The 20931-nt window shown below is 44.6% G+C and overlaps 1 protein-coding gene across 1 annotated transcript in view; it reads left to right on the plus strand.

Annotated features, from left to right (window-relative positions):
• Positions 1-20931, plus strand: part of LOC122808888 (transketolase-like protein 2) — a 327865-nt gene that overhangs the window by 94055 nt on the left and 212879 nt on the right. Inside the window, exons 9-10 of the mRNA XM_044080001.1 lie at positions 6925-7081; positions 8717-8847. Coding sequence (XP_043935936.1) covers positions 6925-7081; positions 8717-8847 — 288 coding nt within the window. The remainder of the gene's footprint in view (positions 1-6924; positions 7082-8716; positions 8848-20931) is intronic.

Genomic DNA, 20931 nt, shown 5'->3' on the forward strand with positions numbered 1-20931 from the left:
CCTGTTTTGGACATTCTGGATGATATCTACACTGAATTCAGTCTAAATCCAGATTCCTTACCTCCAGCACCACCTAAATCTGACAGATACTATCGAGTCTCTTTTTATATAAAAGCCCTGCTGCAGACCCAGAAACCATTTCCCAGGGTCCCAAAGGGGTTAAGGCCTCTACTGCTAAGAATCCACTACCTGTGGAAAGAGATTCCAGGGCATTAGAAAGATGGGGGGGGGGTGTATACCTCTGCCACTTCGGCCATGAGGGCATTTAAACTGCCAATTCCACATGATTAAATACCAGCAGTACTTGCTTAATCAGTTAAAACAGAAAATGATCCCTCAAACAGATCAACTAGATTTCAAAGGGATGCAAGATTTGTTGCATGCAGCAGAACAAGTGGGAAAACATACCTTGCAGTGTGGTTTTGATTTCTTTGGAGGCCTCATGTAGAGCAGCAGTCACAGGGTCTGTAATACTTAGACATGCTTGGCTAAAAGAGCAGACCTTACCAGAACATGTCAAAGCAAAGTTACTGGATGCTCCACTGCAAAAGGATGCATGATTTGGTGTCAAAGCAGAGGAAGTTTTAAAGCAGATGGAAGAAAAGGCAAAATCAATGCAAACAGTTAAAGATTTTTTACAGGTACAACCTCCTAGCTTCAGCAGAAACTGTCCATCAAAAACTGGTCCTTTCCTGCTTCAGACAGACCCCAAAGGGGCAGGTACAGATGCCCTAGGGGCTGAGGCCAGGCACAGGGTACCTTCAGGCCTAGACAATGGTAAACCTCTCTGAGGGGGAGATGACAGATCTCAACCTTTCAGAAAACTCAATGACTTTCCTCTTCGCCTGCCGAGCATAATTTCCCAGGCAGCACCTCTAGGAGGAAAACTGGCTTTTTTCCCACAACTGGCACATCCTAACAAAGGACAAATGGGTTCTGGATATTATTACCCGAGGCTACAGATTTCATTTTCACTTTACCACGGATGAGAGGCATGCCAAATCTGCCAACAAACCAATGGGCAGAGGCACCAAAACAAATTTCAGCCCTCATGAACATGAAAGCAATTCAAAAGGTACCTGCAAAAGAGCAAGGTCAAGGATTTTACTCAACTATTTCTAGTACCAAGAAAGGACAAAGCCTGGAGACCCATCTTAGACCTTTCAATTCTAAACACTTACCTGGACATTCCCAAATTCAAAATGCTCACACTACAGCAGCTTCTTCCCATGCTGGGCAAGGAGTCTTGGCTGGTAACGTTGGACCTCCAAGAGGCATACCTGCATGTCCCTATCAGACAAGATTGCAGAAGATACCTCAGATTTTTGGCAGGCACAACGCATTATCAATTCTCTGCATTGCCCTTTGGCTTGTCTACTGCGCCCAGAGTATTCACGAAATGCCTGGCATCAGTAATTGCATACAGTAGACAGCGAGGAGTACAAATTTATCCATATCTGGACGACTGCCTGATCCAAGCGGACAGCAAAGACATCCTACTACAGCATCTGGCATTTGTGACAAAGTTGCTAAGTTGCCTAGGGTACACAGTAAACAAAAAGAAGACAAAACTAATACCCTCACAAGAAATAATTTTCCTGGGTGCCAGCTTGAATAAAACAACCCAGATGGCTTACCTCACGCCAGACAAGCAAAAACAACTGGCTCAGTACTTCAAAAACATGGCAACTTCTTCCCAGCTCACTGCAAGGAAATTCCTGCAGGCATTGGGGTACATGGCATCCTGCATTCAACTAATTGCATATGCAAGGCTACATATGAGAACTACAATGGTACCTAAAAAGTGTATGGTCCCAGCACAGACACAGCCTCGTAGCAACTATAACTCTCTCACTCCCTGCCTTCAGAAAGAGTTTCTATGGTGGGCTCAAGTATGCCAAGCAAACAAGGGCCTTCCTTTTGTCTCACCTCCACCAAACCTTTACAACAGATTCATCAGACTATGCCTGGGGTGCACACATGGCAGGACAATGTATACAGGGCAAATGGTCTGCAAACCAAAGGCAGCTACACATCAAAAGGAGATGCTAGCTGTAAAAAATGCACGAACAGCCTTCAAGGACCTTTTGCATCCAGGACAACTCCTAATAAGGACGGACAACACCACAGTTATGTGGTACATAAACAAGGGACGCACTCCTACCCACTATGTAGACAGGCAATGGACTTGTGGAACACAGCATTAACTTACCAAGTACAACTGCAAGCACAATTCCTGCCAGGAAAAGAAAAACATTTTGGCAGACAAATTAAGCAGAAATTTGACAGACCCTCACGAGTGGAGACTACACCCACAAGTATTCTCAATGATAACTCAAGGGTGGGGACCACCAGACATAGATCTGTTTGCCTCAACCAACAACTGCCAGCTACAAAAATTTTGCACAAGGACTTACCATCCCCTGGCCTGGAAAGTGGATGCCCTATCATTCAGTCTACGCCTTCCCACCTCTGCCTCTACTCTCCCAGATATTACTGAAAACCAGATCGGAGAGACCACAGATGATCCTCATTGCCCCGGACTGCCACGTCAACACTGGTACCCACTACTCCGAAACTTCTCACAGCCTTCCATGGATCTTACCTCCATTCTCTCTGCTGTTAACCCAACAAAACACTCAGATACTTCGCAGTCAGCTAAGGACCTTAAATCTAGCTGCATGGAAAATACCTTAAATTATCAAACACTTCTCTCAAAGGACGTCCAGAATGTAATTTTGGAGGCCAGGAGGCCCAGCACCAGAAAACCTTACTCCGACAAATGGGAAAGATTTTGTGTATGGAACCAGGCCAGAAGCCTAAATCCTGGTATCCCAAATATTCTGCACATACTCCAATATTTAACTGAGCTGCTACACAAAGACCTTTCCTTCTCATCCATAAAGATCCATGCTTCAGCCATTTAAGCTCAATATGATACGGTTCCACCCATTTTCTCTCATCCTTTGCTAAGGCAGTTTCTCAGAGGGGCAAAAAATATAAGACCCCCCCAGAAAACCACCTACTCCAACTTGGGATCTAAATTTTGTTCTGGAGAAGTTAACACTTCCTTTCGAACCAGCCTTTTCAGCAGAGCTTCAATACTTGGCATGGAAGACAGCCCTGCTGCTAGCTATCACCTCGGCTCGCAGAGTCTCAGAACTGCAGGCCCTTATGGCAGTGGAACCTTTCATCATTTTCCATCAGGACAGAGTATCTTTACGCACCAACCCTTCTTTTATGCCAAAGATAGTATCCAGTGTGGCTCTCAATCAGACCATACACTTGCCTACCTTTTATCCAAACCCACAGAATAAAGGAGAGACTCCTTCACTCTTTGGACATTCATACGGCTACGTTACTATTTGGACAGGACAAAGGCCTTCAGAAAATCTGACCAACTCCTTGTATCCTATGCACCAGGCTCAGAAGGAAAGGCCATTTCAAAGCAGACCATCTCCAAATGGATCGCACGTTGCATCCGCTTTTGCTACTCACACCACAAGAAAGTAGTGCCTGCTAGTATTGGGTCTCGCTCTACCAGGGCTACAGCAACCTCAGCAGCCTTCCTCCGAGGAGTCCCAACCAAGGACATTCTGGAGGCAGCTACCTGGAGTTCAGTGCACACCTTCACCAAGCATTACCACCTTCCTCTGTACTCAAAAACCAGAGCTGTTTGCCACTGCAGTTCTGCAGGGCATCTTAGCTGCACCTAACCCAGTTTAGCTCTTACCACCCAACCATAGCTTTGGGACTCTACCAAAGTGTGATGACTGCAGCAGCAGCATAGCACGATGAACATAGTACAGTTTTGTACCTACCATAAATGTAGATGTTAGAGTGGTTATGCTGCTGCAGTCCAGGTTACCCTCCCTCCATCCCTTCTTTCTAACAAGGCCTTTTCTTATACCTCCATGTACTTCAACCTTTGGGATGCATGTCTATATGGTGTATTTGCTTACAACTAGTACCATTGCTTTGCACCAAGGTATGTTTTGCAAGCTTCTTTTGCCTTCTTAGTTTGGGGGCACCTGACATCTGGGGCAAGAAAAACTGAAGAAAATGGCGACTGCCTCTTTTATACCCCTGCCGCACTGATGTCAGGGAAGAAGCGACTACAACAGACGCCGGACCAAGGCTTTGGAATTCAGGCAGACTGCGGGACCGCCTGACGGCAGATAACCCAAGTGTGATGACTGCAGCAGCATAACCACTCTAACATCTACATTTATGGTAGGTACAAACCTGTTTATTCATATCTGCCAAAGTAACAAGGATTTGCTTGATGTACGGAAAATACATTTGATAAGTCAAGTTTATGATGGAAGGTAAAACGCAAGAGTTCCAGCAGTATACTGAATGATTAGGTGATGGCAGTGAAAGGTTAGCTTAAGACTGCAGCGAGAAGAAAAAAAATACTGGCATAATCCAGGTGAAGTTGAGTACTGCGCTTGTGATTGAGTTGTCTCAAAAAGTTGAGGAGAGACTGGTAAAGTAACGAGAGAGAGAAACTTGCAAAATACTGCCTTAAAATGTATGTCTGGGGTTGGCATTGAATTGAATATTGGCAGAGGTTGGCATTGAATTGAATATTGGCAGCTGTAAGTTCATAAGTAAGCCTCTGAAAGGCCACTGACCATGGGGGGGACTGCATGTGGAACCATTTACATAGATGACAGAGGTGTGATGTTTGAGCAAAAGCATCTTTGCTGAAAGATTTTGACCATGTCTTTGAATGCTAGCAGTCCTCTGGTGTCTGAGCATATGGTATGACAGTCCTGGTGTCTGAGCATATGGTATGAAGGATCCATTACCAGGCTAAAATCAAATGGCATCATTGGAGGGTTGTTGAAGGGAAAGAATAAACCATTGCTTACATACAGTCTTTCTGCTTGTCAGCATAGTACATGCAGAACCCTTGTAATACTGTGTCCAATCACTTAATGCTTCAGAAATGTTACTTGTAGGTAATTTGATACATTAGTTTGGCATAAACAGTGGTTCAGTCTGCTCATTGTGCAAATAGTTAGGTCATTCTGAGCTTTTGTCTTAGTGCTGTGCTTTAGCTCCAGCTTTTTGTAAACCACCTTTGGAATTCTTCAGCAGTTAACTGCAGAGGGCACCCATTGACTATTGTATGTGCTCATTGTGGAGGGAATTCTCTTCAGTTGGGTCCTTGCCCTCCTGTTCCAGTTCATCTTCTATCTCCATTTAAAATGCCCTGTAAGCTGAGTGTTTATCTGCATGCTGGGGATTTGTTTCTGTACATGCACAAAGTGCTGTCAAAAAAATCTTCCATAACCACCTAGAACTTTGTATCTTTAAAGGTGTGTGCTCCCCAATTGTGGGAATGGAAAAGGAGATTAACTGAGGGATTGCAAAGAACAATCCTAACAACCTTCATCAAATGACTTTTTTGCAAATGGTGTCTTGCTGGTGTAAATCTGCTAGCACATGTGCTATTCCATTTGACTGCAACAGTTTTTTTTTTTTTTTTATAGAGAACATGGGGGTTGGCTTTAAGGAAAAAAATTGTGGAGGTCCTCATCAAAGGAAGACCCATTTAAGCTACTGAAGACTTGATGGGCTGTGCTTGTGGCAAGAATTTGCTGGCTGAGATCTGAAATCTGAAGCTTTATCTGCCTGGATCAGCAACCTTTGTGAATGTAGATGTCCTTTTCATCTTTCAGTATTCCTGACTAGCCACCTGTCAAGGTGGCAACCCGACATCTGCCAGTATGCCATAATCTTTACTACCTTGGGTGTGTGGTATGTCTGATATAGTCCACCAACAAATGGCCGTAAGATGTTTGCACGCACCACCCTCAGAACTTTGCCGCCAGTCCCAGATGTTCTGTATTTTTTTTTTTTTTTTTTTTTTTTTTCTTTCTTATTCCTTGCTAAGATGTGTCTTCCAAGATGAGGTAGTGTAGTTTGTACCCATTGCCTTTTTTGCTTTGGCCCTCAGCAGGACCACAACTCCTCTGCCACGTTCATACCAAAGACTCACCATAATTGGTTGTCCCTCCCTCGTGATCTACCTTGAAATCCAGAGCATTAAGCTTTTGACAAAAAGCACAAGGATCCCTCTGACCTGATGGCCAAGCCTGCTAAGCACAAGGCAAAAACATAGGCTTGAAACTGAAGCTGCATGCCTCAAGTTGGACGTCTCTCCCAAAGCACTTGCTGAAGCACTTGAGAGCTCAGACACTTGACTATCTGGACCCAGGCTCTGAACTTCTGCACATCCACAGAGGCTTCTCAGACTTCTATGGGTTCATAGGTTAGTACTAGGCTAACTGCCCTTATGGGCCATTTTAAGCCTAGCCAGTTACCTCATGTCAGAATCAAACCCTGCACAGTGAGTTTCTAAGGTAAGCACCTTAACCATTATGCCAACCTCCCACCCCTCCAAAGTTCAGGGGGACCCTGGCTGATTGAGAGCCCTAGGTGAGTTGCTAGTATAGTTTGGCTTCCTATAGTTGTGCAATATTTTATGCCCTAATTTTTTGATGTACAGCCTTTACGCAAATCGGGGGCAGTGATGAGTCAGAGTAATGTTGGTATGGGTATAAGTAGTAATCTGGGACCAAATGGCAGTTTCCTGTCACATGAGGCTTGTAACTGATGTAAGCCCATTGCTGAGAGGGGAAATGATGCAATTATTTCCTAACCAGTTGTTGGCAGTTTCATTGCACTTTTGCCTTTTCAGGTTTCAATGTCTGGGTTCCATTGCATGGAGGATGAAATGGTTCTAGCCCCGTAGGTTCTGTCCTGCGTCCCCTCAGTTAAGAATTATAGTGGTAATTACTGTTGACATAATCTGCATAATTTGATAGCTAAACTTTGCATCATTCAAGCCAGTGTAAAATAGCTGTGCTGTTGTAATACTGAATGTATTTACTCATAATTCATTCTTTGCAGGTGAGTGTTGGAATGGGTTGCGCTACCAGAGACAGGAATGTTGTTTTTGTTAGTACCTTTGCTGCTTTTCTGTCCCGTGCATATGACCAAATTCGTATGGGTGCGATTTCTCAAAGCAACATCAACCTATGTGGCTCTCACTGTGGAGTCTCCATTGGTAAGTTATCAAGTATAATAACTTTTAACTAACTAATATTTTTGAGCAGATGGGTATTCTAGAGTAAAAGCTGTATCTGTAGCCAGTTGCTACTTTTACCTCAAAGTAGCTGTGAATTCTTAATGCTGGCCACTGTTTTCAGGCAGGCAAATACTATTTTGTGACTAGAATCAAATTTTGTGTTCAGTATTAGTCTTTAAACCAAGATGAGCGTACAGGATCAGGTTAGTGGTTTGATATTTCTAAGCCTTTTTGGGTGACCACACCTGCAAACTGTTTTGAATGCCTGTTAAGGAACATGTACCTTAGCAGTTCATTTACATTTTGTTTGCACTGATTAGCATCAAATTGCTAGACTGGTCCAGGGAAGCAAATATTGTGGGAAGAAGTAGCCAGGGAATTGTTATGGCTAGGCTTGTACAGGCCCTAGGGCAGATTAGTCTAGTACCAACCTATGAACAGTTACTATAAAAGTCCAGTCCTGCAGGTGCAGCCCAACTATTCAACATTGCATGATTAGTAAAGTATCGCTTTAGATTAGTTTTTGGACTAACCCAGAGTTTCTTCTGTCCACTGTACTGTTAACTGTCCCATCACTCTGTATGCCACCCTATTTGAAATGTACATTCCTAGCATTTTTTATGGAGACAGTTCCCCTTTTTATCTCTAAAGTGGGGGACTCTGCTTCTGTAACTCTGATCTCAATGTCAGAGTTCACACACTGATGGGAAGTTCCACTTGGCTGAGCAGGTGTAACTTCAGAGGTAATTCTTCAGAGGTAGTTGGGGTGAGAGGGGAGAGACCCTGAAGGAGGGGATGCAGATTGTCTGCTCCCTAAAAAAAAAAAAAGTAACTGAATAGAGTTTAAGATGGGTGGAACAGAAATGGGCGCACAGTCAAAGGCCTCTACAGTTAACCATAATTATTGTTCCTTAAACCAGATACAGCCAGATACAGAATGTCCTTTTCTACTTCATTGCTTCACAAAAGCTGTTCTAGGATTGACTGGGAATGACTGCCGTGTTCTTAAGCTTTTAGCTATTGTGTATTAAAGCTGTATTGTGCAGGCTTTGTATTTGTTGCCAAATGCCTTACTAGTGGCTAAAATGTGTGCAGTTTTTTCCCCAATTGTGTAGTGTAACTTGTTTCTTATGAAGCCAGAGTGCACTCTCAGGATCGTTTAGCACATTTCAACAGCCTTTCTATATTTAAAAAAAAACAAAAAAAAAACACAGGTACAGGTATTTATTGCAGACCTCTGCATTTGTCTACTAGTACACGTTCACCTCTGTTCTGGCACAGTTCTCATGCTATTAACGTTTTTTTTGTGTAAACCTAACATGGATATTACTTGTAATCTATTGTAACTGGCTATAAAACTTATTGAATTTCTTATATCAGGTTCTTCCTGACTTGTTTTTTTCCCTATTCCAGTATACTCTTCTATGTACTTTATGGTGGAAAAGAAAGATGGTTGGAGTGACTGCTGCTTGATGGTCTTTATAGCTAGTCAAGTGTGAACAGTAGTTTAGTGCCATTAACACGAACACATTCAATTTTCTCTTCATCTGACATTTGATTTGTGGTTAAACCAGTGCCTTCTGTTAGTGAGGCTTTTTTTTTTTCCTGGTTTAGGAGAGGATGGCCCTTCACAAATGGCCTTGGAGGACCTAGCCATGTTTCGTGCTATTCCTACTTGTACTGTCTTCTACCCCAGTGATGCAGTGTCCACAGAGCATGCTGTTGAGCTTGCAGCAAATACAAAGGTAAGTGCTCATTGCACATTTAACGTGAACTTCAGAAGTTATTGGTTGGTGCAGCAGAAGAGACATGATTCAGGAACGAGTACTGTCCAGTAAAGCCTGCCCCTGGAGTAGAATAGGAATTCCTGGCTTTTTGTACTGCTGTGCATGGTTAGTTCTCATTGTACATCTGAAATGGTATGTTTACCTTTTTGTAACATTTCTTGTTGCCTCATGGAAAGAATCATTGTGACAATCCTGGCATCACATGTTATGTTGTATGTGAAAGCATAAAGAAAGCTGTGTTCCGGTGGGTTTAGTTTTTGGAAGCAGGTATTCGGCAGACACTAGATGTTGGTAGCTGAGAGTTGCATTAATTACTCAGAATTTCCTGCCTTGCAGAAGTACAAGGCTTTTCTAAATGCCATAGAACTTGTTTTCTCAAAGGGCTGTTTGGTGCCATCTTTAGGTCGTCTTGCCCCAGTTTGATTGCGCACTCTCTCTGGGGTGCCAGGAACATGACATGCCCAGATTTGCCCCAGACTCATTTAGGGGGTATACAAAATAGGCTAAAGCTAGGATGGGATAAGGGAAAGGCTCCCACCCCATCCCTAGGTATAAAGGAGATGGTGTAGGCAGGAGGGAATTCTCTGAAGCTGGTTGAGCCATCTACATTTATGGTAGATGTGCGACACTGATGTACAGTATTCATAGATCACTCTTACAGTTATGACTAGAAGGTTCCCAGAGCTAGAGATGGGCAGTTGTCAAAACAGCTCATCCAGAAAATCTGCCTTTGGAAAATTATTTGCAAATCCTGCTTTGTAGATGAAACATTGCAGTGCTTTTACGTTTGTTGTGCAATGAAGCATTGCAGTGCTTTTACGTTTTCTGCTCAGTTTGTCTCTTTGCATACTTTAATCATGCTGCTTTGGAATTTGATAACTAGTGGCCTAGAAGTTGCAATGCAGCTTAAACCACTTTTACAAATTTGCAGTAGCTATCTGTTCATACAGGGAACAAGAAATAGCACCAATTGTTGTGGAATAGGCTAAGTGGATCTTTAGATGTGCTATATGGACTCTTGCGTACTCTTAAACCAGCTGTGGCTAATATTGTAGTATGTTGATCTTTTCAGCAGCTTAAGCTGCATGGGGTTGTGTCCTGCCAAGGATAAAACAGCTGGCCAGTTTCTAAAGCTTCAGGGCACCATCCACATGCCCAAACTGTAGCAGCTCGAGCTGACTAAGATAAGCACTTCAGAGCTTTACTGCTGCTGGCGTATGCTTCTCTGAGGCTTTCTGTGATCTGTCAACTTGTGCCATTTTTTTATGCTGGGCAGATGTGTCCCCTTTGAGGGGAAACCTTCCATTCAGTAGTTTCACTTTCCTTTTTTGGAAAGTAATTTTACAGCTAGGAGTTGGTGGTTTAATGGAATGTCAAGACTACTTTTAAATCTGAATCCTCTTTCCTGTCACTTGAAGTTGTTTCAAGTAACACTTTTTTTTCTGTGAATTGTTCAGATGTTCATCATGCATACAGCTGCAGTCATAACAGATGGGTTCTCCTGCCGTCAGGCGGGTCCTCGGTCGGCCGAATTCCAAAGTCTATGTCCGGCGTCTGTTGTCGTCGCTTCTTCCTTGACGTCAGTGCGACAGGGGTATAAAAGAACCAGCCGACGCCATTTTCTTCAGTCTTTCTTGCCGCGCGGTGCCCGAAGCAGAAGCAGTTCGCAAGTGCCGGTCGGCCAGCTCCTGAGATTACGAAAAATTTGGAACCAAAGTCTTCTTAAAAGCTAAGTACCCCGTTGGGGAAACTTTTTCTTGCCTCTGACCGATGTCAGACAAAGTTAATAATTGTATTTCTTGTGGGAAGCAAATATCGCATAAGGATTTCCATTCCCTCTGTATACCTTGTTTAGGCCCAGACCACGACGTCTCGGTCTGTCGCTTTTGTGCTACATTCAACAAACGCACTTAAGTGTCGGGCGGAGTTCGCCCAGCATTATTTTGGGAAAGCATTTAACTATACTATGTCGTCGGATACTCCGACTTCGGTTTTGTCTAAAAATACGCAAAGACAAGGACCGACACCCTAGGTCCACGGCCTCTACCGACACCACGCCAAAGCCGACTACACGTGGTCCGGTTCTCAGCGAGGCGCCTACGCAGCCCCTGATTACCGACGACGCATCTTTGGCAGTGTCTCCTGTACCCGAAGTCGCAGGCTCCTCGGCCCACACCCTGACTACAGATACCGAAGCCACGCTTGGCGTTGAAACACAGAATGTGGACAGGTCCACCTCCACTCAAGGTGTCTTCAGACCTTCCTCTTTCTCCATCAAGGCTTTCACCAAGTCTAAAGCTACCACGCACCCTAAGAGACCAGTTACACAGGGCCCATCTCCAGGCCCCATGCCTAAGAAACAGATGCTTAAAATGGCTGAGGATTTAATTACTCTAATCAGAGGTTCTCAGCCACCTCCGGACAAAAGACCCAGAGTGGAGGAAGATTCCCCCTCCTCTGATCAGGGCTCCATTATTTCAGGGCACTCTGATTATCAGGAACAGTCCTACTCCCCTTTTGAAGACTCTGATGCAGAGGAATCTATTCCTTCTGTATCCCCCCCCTGAGGATTACTCATTTGGTGAAACTCTGCATACCTTAAGGGAACACTTCCACTGGGAAGGCCAGGATTATTCAGATTCCAAGAAAAGGCTCAGGGAATTTCATTTGTTACCCCAGCACAGGCCTCTGGCTATTCCTCCTGTCCTGGACATCCTAGATGATGTTTACTCTGAGGCCTGCCTTAACCCAGACTCTCTTCCTCCAGCTCCAGTTAAGCCTGACAGGTACTACAGGGTTCCTGACTCACACCAATTTCTATACAAAAGCCATGCTGCTGACCTAGAAACCATCTCACAGGGGCCCAAGGGAGTTAAGGCCTCCATTGCCAAAAACCCATTGCCTTCTGAGAGAGATTCCAGATCCTTTAGTAAGGTGGGGAAAAAAGGTATATACCTCGGCTACCTTATCCATGAGGGCCTTAAACTGTCAGTTTCATATGCTAAAATACCAACAGTTTCTGTTATCTCAATTGAAAAGTAAAATATCACAACCTGAACAACCAGACATGAAGGAGTTGCAGGATTTGATGCATAGTGCAGAACTAGTGGGTAAACATACCTTACAATGTGGTTTTGATGCTCTAAAGGCCTCATGTAGAGCTGCTGTTACAGGCTCAGTCATACGTAGGCATGCCTGGCTCAAGGAACAAGCCTTGCCTGATCATGTCGAAGCTAAATAGACGCCCCTCTTCAAAAGGATGTACTATTTGGGGCAAATGCTGAGGAAGTATTATGGAAAATGGAGGAAAAGGCTAAATCAATGCAAACTGAGAATTTCTGCAGGTTCAACCCCCACGTTTTAGTAGAAATTGGCCTTCCAAAAAACTGGTCCTTTCCTGCCACAGACAGACCCCAAAGAGGCAGATACAGGCGCCCGAGGGGCAGAGGGCAAACACAAGGCTCGTACAGAGGCAGACCATGGCAAGCTCCTACACAAAGAGGTGGTGAGGACAACTCGCAATCTTTCAGAAAGCAAAACCAATGACTTTACCCTTTGCATGCCAACCAGGTTTCAAATGGCAGCCCCCTTAGGAGGAAAGCTGGCACTGTTCTCAAAAAATTGGCATATTGTCACAAAGGACAAATGGATCCTGAACATTATAAACAGAGGCTACAAATTCCATTTTCATACCTTCCAAAAATTAAAGGCATGCCATACCTGCCACACAATCAAAGGGCAGAGGCACAAAAGCAAATTTCAGATCTTATAAACATGAAAGCTATTCAAGAGGTACCTACGCACGAACAAGGTCAAGGTTTTTATTCCAGGCTATTTCTGGTACCAAGGAAGGGAAAAGATTTGAGACCTGTTTTGGACCTATCCATCCTAAACACATTTCTACTCTTACCAAAATTCAAGATGCTCACTCTACAGCAACTTCTTCCCATGCTGGGCAAGGAGTCTTGGCTGGTAACATTGGACCTCAAGGAGGCATACCTGCATGTCCCAATCAGACAAAATTGCAGAAGATACCTCAGATTTCTTGCAGGTTCAACCCATTATCAATTCTCTGCATTGCCCTTTGGTTTATCTACTGCGCCCAGAGTATTCACGAAATGTCTGGCATCAGTAATTGCCTACTGCAGACTTCAAGGGATACAAATATACCCTTATTTGGACGACTGCCTGATCCAAGCGGACAGCAAGCACATTCTTCTGAAACATCTGGCTTATGTAATAATGTTATTAAACTCTCTAGGATACACAGTCAACAAAGAGAAATCAAGACTAATACCCTCTCGGAAGATAATTTTCCTGGGTGCCAATTTGGACACAAACACCCAGATGGCCTACCTCACGCCAGAGAAGCAGGGGCAACTAATTCAATATTTCAGAACACTGGCAAATTGCACCAGGCTGACTGCAAGGAAAATCCTGCAGGCTCTGGGATTCATGGCATCTTGCATCTTACTAATCCCATGTGCAAAGCTGCATATGAGAACTACAATGGTACCTAAAAAACATATGGTCTCAACACAGCCACAGTTTGGAAACAATAATACCACTAATTCCATGTCTGCAATAATACCACTAATTCCATGTCTGCAAAAGGAATTTCTGTTGTGGGCTCAAGCATGCCAAACAAACACAGGTCTTCCATTCAGCAAGCCTCAAGCAAATCAAGTCATCACAACAGACTCCTCGGACTACGCCTGGGGGGCGCACATGAGACCGGTGCATTCAGGGCAAATGGACCCAAAAAGAAAAGCACCTTCACATCAATCAAAAAGAAATGCTAGCAGTGATAAATGCTATTACAGCTTTCAAGGACCTTCTACAACCAGGTCAGCTATTGATAAGAACAGACCACAGTTATGTGGTACATAAACAAGCAGGGAGGAACACATTCTTATCCTTTATGCAGACTGGCCATGTCACTTTGGAACATGGCCATGGACTTGCAAATGGAACTACAAGCACAGTACTTGCCAGGCAAGGAAAACACGCTGGCAGACAACCTAAGCAGGAATATGACACATCCACATGAATGGAAGTTGCATCCAAAAGTTTTTTACAGAAATAATCCAAGAATGGGGAAGGCCAGACGTAGATCTCTTTGCCTCCCACAAAAATCATCAATTGGCAAAATTCTGCTCAAGGATCTTCCATCCAAAGGCCTGGAGAGTGGACTCTCTCTTTCAGTTGGACATCAATGACAGTTTATGCCTTCCCACCTCTTCCTCTGCTGCCCAAAGTCCTATTGAAGACCAGAGCAGACAGACCACAGATGATCCTCATTGCTCCGGACTGGCCAAGGCAACACTGGTACCCATTCCTGAGGAGCCTGACTCATTCCCCACCATGGACCCTGCCTCTAATGCCTCCTCTTCTGACTCTGCACAGCTTCAAAACTCTTCAGTCAGCTGAAAACACTCAATCTAGCCGCATGGAAGATTCCTTAGCATTGCAGCAGGCCCTGCTGTCCAAGGAGGTGCAGGATGTCATTTTGGAGGCCAGAAGGCCATCAACTAGAAAAGCTTACTCTGCAAAATGGAAACGTTTTTGTTTGGAATGAGAAAGGGCCAGTGCCCTGGAAAACTGAATTTACCTCAAATACTACAATATTTGGCTGAACTGCTAAGCAGTGGATGTTCGTTCTCCATCAAAATCCATGCCTCAGCCATTTCTGCAGAATACAACACTGATCCACCTTTATTCTCTCACCCTCTATTAAGACAGTTCCTCAGAGGGGCTAAGAATTTAAGACCTCCAAGGAAACCACCAATACCTGCTTGGGATCTTAATTTCATTCTGGAAAAACTGACTTTGCCTCCGTTTGAACCAGCTGCCTCATCAGATTTACAATATTTGTTCTGAAACTTCTTTCCTTCTGGCTATCACTTCAGCTCGTAGAGTTTCAGAACTACAGGCTCTTATGGCTGTCCAGCCTTTTATCATCTTCCATCAGGACAGAGTTTCATTATGTACCAACCCGTCCTTTATGCCTAAAGTGGTATCCAAGGTAGCTTTAAATCAGGCCATACATTTACCTACCTTTTATCCTAATCCTCAAAACAAAGGAGAGATTACTGCATTCCTTGGACATCCACAGACAACTGCGTTATTTGGACAGAACAAAACCTTTCAGAAAATCAGAACAGCTTTTTGTGGCGTATGCGGTAGGAGCTCAAGGAAAGTAAATATCCAAACAGACCATTTCAAAATGATAGCCCACTGCATACGCTTTTGCTATTCCTTTCATGGCAAAACTGTACCTACAGGCATTAGAACTCATTCTACCAGGGCCACAGCCACCTCTGCAGCCTTCCTCAGAGGAGTTCCTACCAAGGATATTTTAGAAGCAGCCACTTGGAGTTCTGTGCATACCTTCTCTAGGCACTACAACCTACCATTATACTCCAAATCTAGAGCAGGCTTTGCCACTGCAGTCTTGCAGGGCATTTTGGCTCCTCCTAGCTCCACCTAGGGCCTACCACCCCTTTCTTAGCTTTGGGATTCTACCCATCTGTTATGACTGCAGCTGTATACACGATTAACATAGTACAGTTTTGTACCTACCATAAATGTAGATGTTAGAGTGCTAATACAGCTGCAGTCCAGGTTTCCCTCACTCCTTCCCCTCTAGGGGTCTTTTATGGTGTATTTGCTTGCAACTACTGGTCTTTGATTATATTGCATTGCATTATTACATAATTTTATGTATTGCCTTCCTTCTGGGGGCACCTGACATCTGGGGCAAGAAAAACTGAAGAAAATGGCGTCGGCTGGTTCTTTTATACCCCTGTCGCACTGATGTCAGGGAAGAAGCGATGACCACCGACGCCGGACCTAGACTTTGGAATTCTGCCGACCGAGGACCCACCCGCCTGATGGTAGGAGAACCCATCTGTTATGACTGCAGCTGTATTAGCACTCTAACATCTACATTTATGGTAGGTACAAAACTGTACTTTTGTGGGAGTGGAAAATTGTTAAACTACTTGTGAAACAAGCGACTCTGAAGTGTTTACTGGCATTAGCTTCTGCTTTTCCCTAGGAAAGGGGCACAGTTTTTGGCTTGACCAGGGAACAATCTGTCCCACTGCTGGTCCTTCCAGCTGCAGAAAGATAAGCAAACACACTGCCATCACAGCAAGCTAGCAATCTTTTTGCTGCGTATGAGTGATTCTGCAGTGGCCATTAGTTCTCAGACCACTCCATTTTACCCCAGATCCTTCTGATGTAGCACCTACATCCTATATGGACTTGAGGGTTAACCATGTCCTCTCTGGCTTTTGGGGTCCTCTTATTGGGCAAGGGGAAAACCAAACCATTCTTGGCCCTCCTGGGAGAGAGAACAGGAAGCCCTTTCCTGTTGGTGTTGTGCCTATCCCTCAGAAGCTGATGCTGCCATTAACACTGTTGGTCCCATTTTTCCTGTCAAACAAAATTTAAGCCTGTATCTACTCCTTGGATTTCCTTGTTTACTGGGTCTGGCTGTGGGTTTAATTCAGGCTATATTGATCCTCCTTGTTCATAGGTTCATAGGTTCATACTAGGCTATCTGCCCGAGGGCATTTATAAGCCTAGCCCATTGTTTTGTGGCTTACGCCACCCCTTTAGTATGGGGAACTATACCCATTATTTTGCTGTGCCTCTGTCGAGCAGTGACACTGAGGTAATTCCTGGGGTATATCTGCGATCTCCCATCCATTGGTCAAGATTTCTCTTGAACAAGGCCAGCGAGGTGCTCTGCCTCACATGTACCGGGATTTTGTTCCACAGCATAGGGAGTCTTTGGGTGATGAATCTATCCCTCCAGCACGTCCTATTAATAGCCGTGTCGAGGTTTAAGTCTCCGCCCTTGTGGCTCTGATGGATCTAGATTTTTGAGGTGAAGCATATTCATCAAATCTGGGTTTGACATGGCCTTGTATGTTAGGCAAAGGTCCCTCTGAGCAAGCGGTGGCGACTGAATAGAGCTGGAGTTCTTTCAGTCGGGCAGCATAGGACAGATTTTGAGACCCTTTATCCTTTTGGTGAGGAACTTTGTGGCCTCTCCAGCTGCTGCAAGTGTCGGGTCAGATACATTCGAATGGGGCATTGTACTCAATCATTGGTCTGATGAGTGATGAGTATAGGAGACTATGACCTCCCTTGATCTAGATGAGAATCCCTTCATGATAAGGTGGGCAATGTAGAAGGACTTCCTAACTACTTTAGCTACATGGGTGTCGAATGACAGACTACTATCAACCTGGGTCCCCAGGTCCCTGATAACTTCTTCTGTGCTCAGTGGATTGCCACCTATTTGGTAGCTAGGGGTAACCTTGTTTTTCCGAAGGGTATGACTATGCATTTTTGGCATTTAACTTTAGGCCGTGGCTCTGGCACCAGTTATCCGCTTCTGTGAGACCCTTCTGAAGGATATCTGTGTCAGATGTGTTTTCTACTATGGCCAGTTTGCAGTCATCTGCAAACTTTGTCAGCCATAACCCTCCTGTGTTTGCTTGTACTTGGAAAAGTAGATGCCAAACAAGAGTGGGCCCAGGACTGAGCCCTGTGGGACACCACTTGTGACAGGCTTTGAGTCTGACATGGCGCCAGCAACTCTGACCCTGTGGGTTCTGTCACTCAGCCAGTTTGCAACCCATCTTGTGATGTATGGGTTAACATTTAAGCTGATGAGTTTTTCAATGATACCCGAGTGGGGTATTGTATCGAGGCCTTAGCCAGATCGAGGTAGGCTGTATGGACTGCCTTTCCCTCATCAATGGCTTTGGTGACTGTTTCAAAAGTCAACCAAGTTTAAAAGGCATGATCTGCCTTTGACAAAGCCAAACTGGGTTGGATCCAAAGTCTGCAAATTCCTATGTCTTTATTTATGAGGTCCATTATGATCCTCTCCATGGCTTTGCAGATAAGGCTTGTCAAGCTAATGGGCGGTAATTTCCAGGGTCTGTGGAGGCACCGCCTTTGTGAAGTGGGACCACAGTTGCAGTGCGCCACTCCTGGGTACGTATCCAGAGGTAAGACTTTGATTAAACAGCTGTCCTAGCTGTGGGTTTAATTCCTCATTGAGTTCGTGGAGCACACAGCCGGGGACACCATCGGGTCCCATGGATGCTGTGTTTTTTGCTTTGGAGAGAGCAGTTCTCACTTGGGTGCTGGAGATGTTTGGGGGGCTGCACTCATTTGGTATAGATATCTCTCCTTTTGGGGGGGAGAAGTTTGCACTGAACCTGTCAGCCAGTATGTTGGCAATGTCTGCAGGATCAGTAATCTTCACATCATTTTGAACTAGTTCTGAGCATATCTGGGAGTTTCCTCCTAGGTTTCTAACATAGCTAAAGAAGGCCTTATGATTGTCTTTTGAGTCTTTAGCTATTTTTCTCTCGAAATTTGCTTTGGATGATTTTATGAGAGCTCTTAGTTTTTTACTTATAGTGATCAAGGGTGTCTTACCTTTTAAGGATTTTGCTCTATCTTGTAGTAGCTTCCTCCTTTTGTTGTAGAGTTTGTTTATGGCTGGGGTCCACCAGACTGGATGCTTGCCTTTGGTACAAAGAGTCTTTGTTTTGCTTGGGATTGCCTTATCCATGCAGTCCTGCAGGTGCTGGTAGAAGGCGTTTGTAAGTGATTCAGCGGCTTGAGTATTGTTTTCCACCGGCTCGGGGGCCTGAAAGGAGACCACACTAGTCTTTAGAAGTGTGAAGTCAGCTTTGAGAAGTTCTTTACTGTGGTCTTTTTATTTCAGGTGGGGTGGGATGAGGACCTCCAGCGAGATTAGTTTGTGATCTGATCTCACCAGTGAGGGGTATACTTCGGTGTTGAACATTGTGCTCCCATGTTCGTGATGATGAGATCAAGTATGTTATCTCCTCTTGTGGGGATGGTGACTAGTTGTTCCATGGCATTTGAGTTTATGAATTCCAGGAACTTTTGGGCTAGGGTGTTTGGGCTTGAGTAGTGTTCCCAGTCTATATTAGGGTAATTGAAGTCACCTAGTATGATGGTGTTTGGTGATACATTTATCCCCTCTAGTGTTTTCAGGAAGGCCATGTGAGTTTCCTGAGTTTGAGGGTGGCCTGTAACATGCTACAATTTGCAGAGCAGTCTTGCCTATGGTTAATTGCACCTGGATGGTCTCCGATGCATCGTGCGTTGCCACCAGTCTTGAGGTGTGGGTGTCCTTGATGAATATGGATACCCCCCCTCCTTTCTTGGTATTGTCTGGATTTTGGGGCAACGCATGATATGAGGTAAAACCTGATAGCTGGGGTGCTCTCAGGAGCCTTGAACCAGGTTTCTGTCACAGCACAGACATCAATGTTCTCCATACTGAGAAGGGCCTCGAGTCGTGCATTTTGAGATTTAGACTTCTGGCATTGAGCAGCATTACCCTTAGTTTTTTCCTTTTTGTGTTCTAGGGTGGTAGGTTTAGAATTTGAGCCTTGCCTAAAAAGGCACTATGGGGTGGCAAGAGCCTTTGCCAATATCCGAATCCCAGGGTGACAGGTGCAAGCCGTCCCTCAAGCAGCGTGGCTTGTCCAGCATGTCATCCCAGGCAGACAGATACTGGATCCCCTTTGAATGACACCAGTGTTTAAGCCAATTGTTAAAGCTGATTATCTTATCTCTGTATTGTGGCATCATTCTTGGTGAAGGTAGGATACTGCTCAAGGTCAGGGTCATACCTGCCTGGGCTACATAATCAGAGAGCTCCTCAATGTCTCTTTCATGTAGTCCAAGGAGGGTATGCCTCAGGTCGTTTACACCAGCGTGGACAATGACTGAGTCATATTTGTACCTGCTGTTGAGAGACCTGAGTGCTTGCTATGTGGCGGATTCTAGCGCCCGACAGGCAGCTTACTGTGACCTTCTCCTTACTCAGTCTGGTGAGCGGGACATCAGTGTGTCTGACTATGGAGTCACCAATGACTAGTGTGTCTGGCATTGTGTTTGGCCTTAAGGGCTGTGACTGTTTGACACTCTGACTGTGAGGTCTATGTGTTGCGGGTGTTGTGTTCTGAGGTGGTGGTTGTTTGGGTGTCTGCTTTGGTGGCCTCTGCTGTTTTGGTAGATTTTTGATCAGAGCCTCAGAGTATGTCTTTGTGTGTTTATGTGTATGATTTGAGGTTGTAATGGTACTATGTGAGACTGGGTCTATAGTGTGTGTGGTAACCTTCTCCTCCTGACTGGTCTTGCCAGTCCTATGTTGAGAGAGCTCAGCCTCCAGTTTGGCCGTGATAGTTGCATCTCTCGCATGTATTTGTGTTTTGTGGGAGGAGGAAAGGGTTGTTCTGTGTACATGAGGCAATTGAAACATTGCCTCAATATTCCCAGGTTCACCAGCTGAGCAGGAGAGGACACTAGCAACTGATCCTCGACATGCTAGAAGGGTAGATGAAAACTTTAAAAAAGATTCCGGGGACGTGGGTGACCAGAAATGGGGGTTGCCTTTTGGGGTACTATCTATGACAAGAGTGCCGTATCAAGGTAATAAGTACTGTAGGAGCAAGTGCTAGGTTTAATAGATAGAGAATAGTCTACTTGGAGTCAAGTAGAGTTGATCTTTTAGTTATAGGATACGCTGATTTGATCAGTAGTATAGTTCGAGGAAGGTAGTTTTAAGGGAAAATTTGAAGAGTGGACTTTAGGTAGCCCGAATAGTTTAAACCTGCTTAACCGGCACTGCCCTAGTGTGCAACAGTGGCAGCTCAGCTAAATCTAAATCAGCTTAACGCTTAGCTTTTATACCAGGGGCTGGAAAAGCTAGAAACTGGCCCAAACAACCAATAAACTACTAGTTACTGGCTGAAACCTCACAAAACTGGACAAAGGCAGCTCAATGCTTCCCACTCCCACTGGTAAGCAAGGTAGCTTCCTTCCCCAAATAAGGCAAGGAAACAGTACACAGGAACTACAACCAAAGCCCAGGAATCAGCAACTCTGAAACTGGACTAAACTAGTAAAGCAGGAAAGCAGTAGCTTCCTTCCCCAAATAAGGCAAGGAAACAGTACACAGGAACTACAACC

The sequence above is a fragment of the Protopterus annectens genome, chromosome 8.part0 (assembly GCF_019279795.1).
Source record: "Protopterus annectens isolate FY-2018-M chromosome 8.part0, PAN1.0, whole genome shotgun sequence".
Classification (NCBI taxonomy): domain Eukaryota; kingdom Metazoa; phylum Chordata; order Ceratodontiformes; family Protopteridae; genus Protopterus; species Protopterus annectens.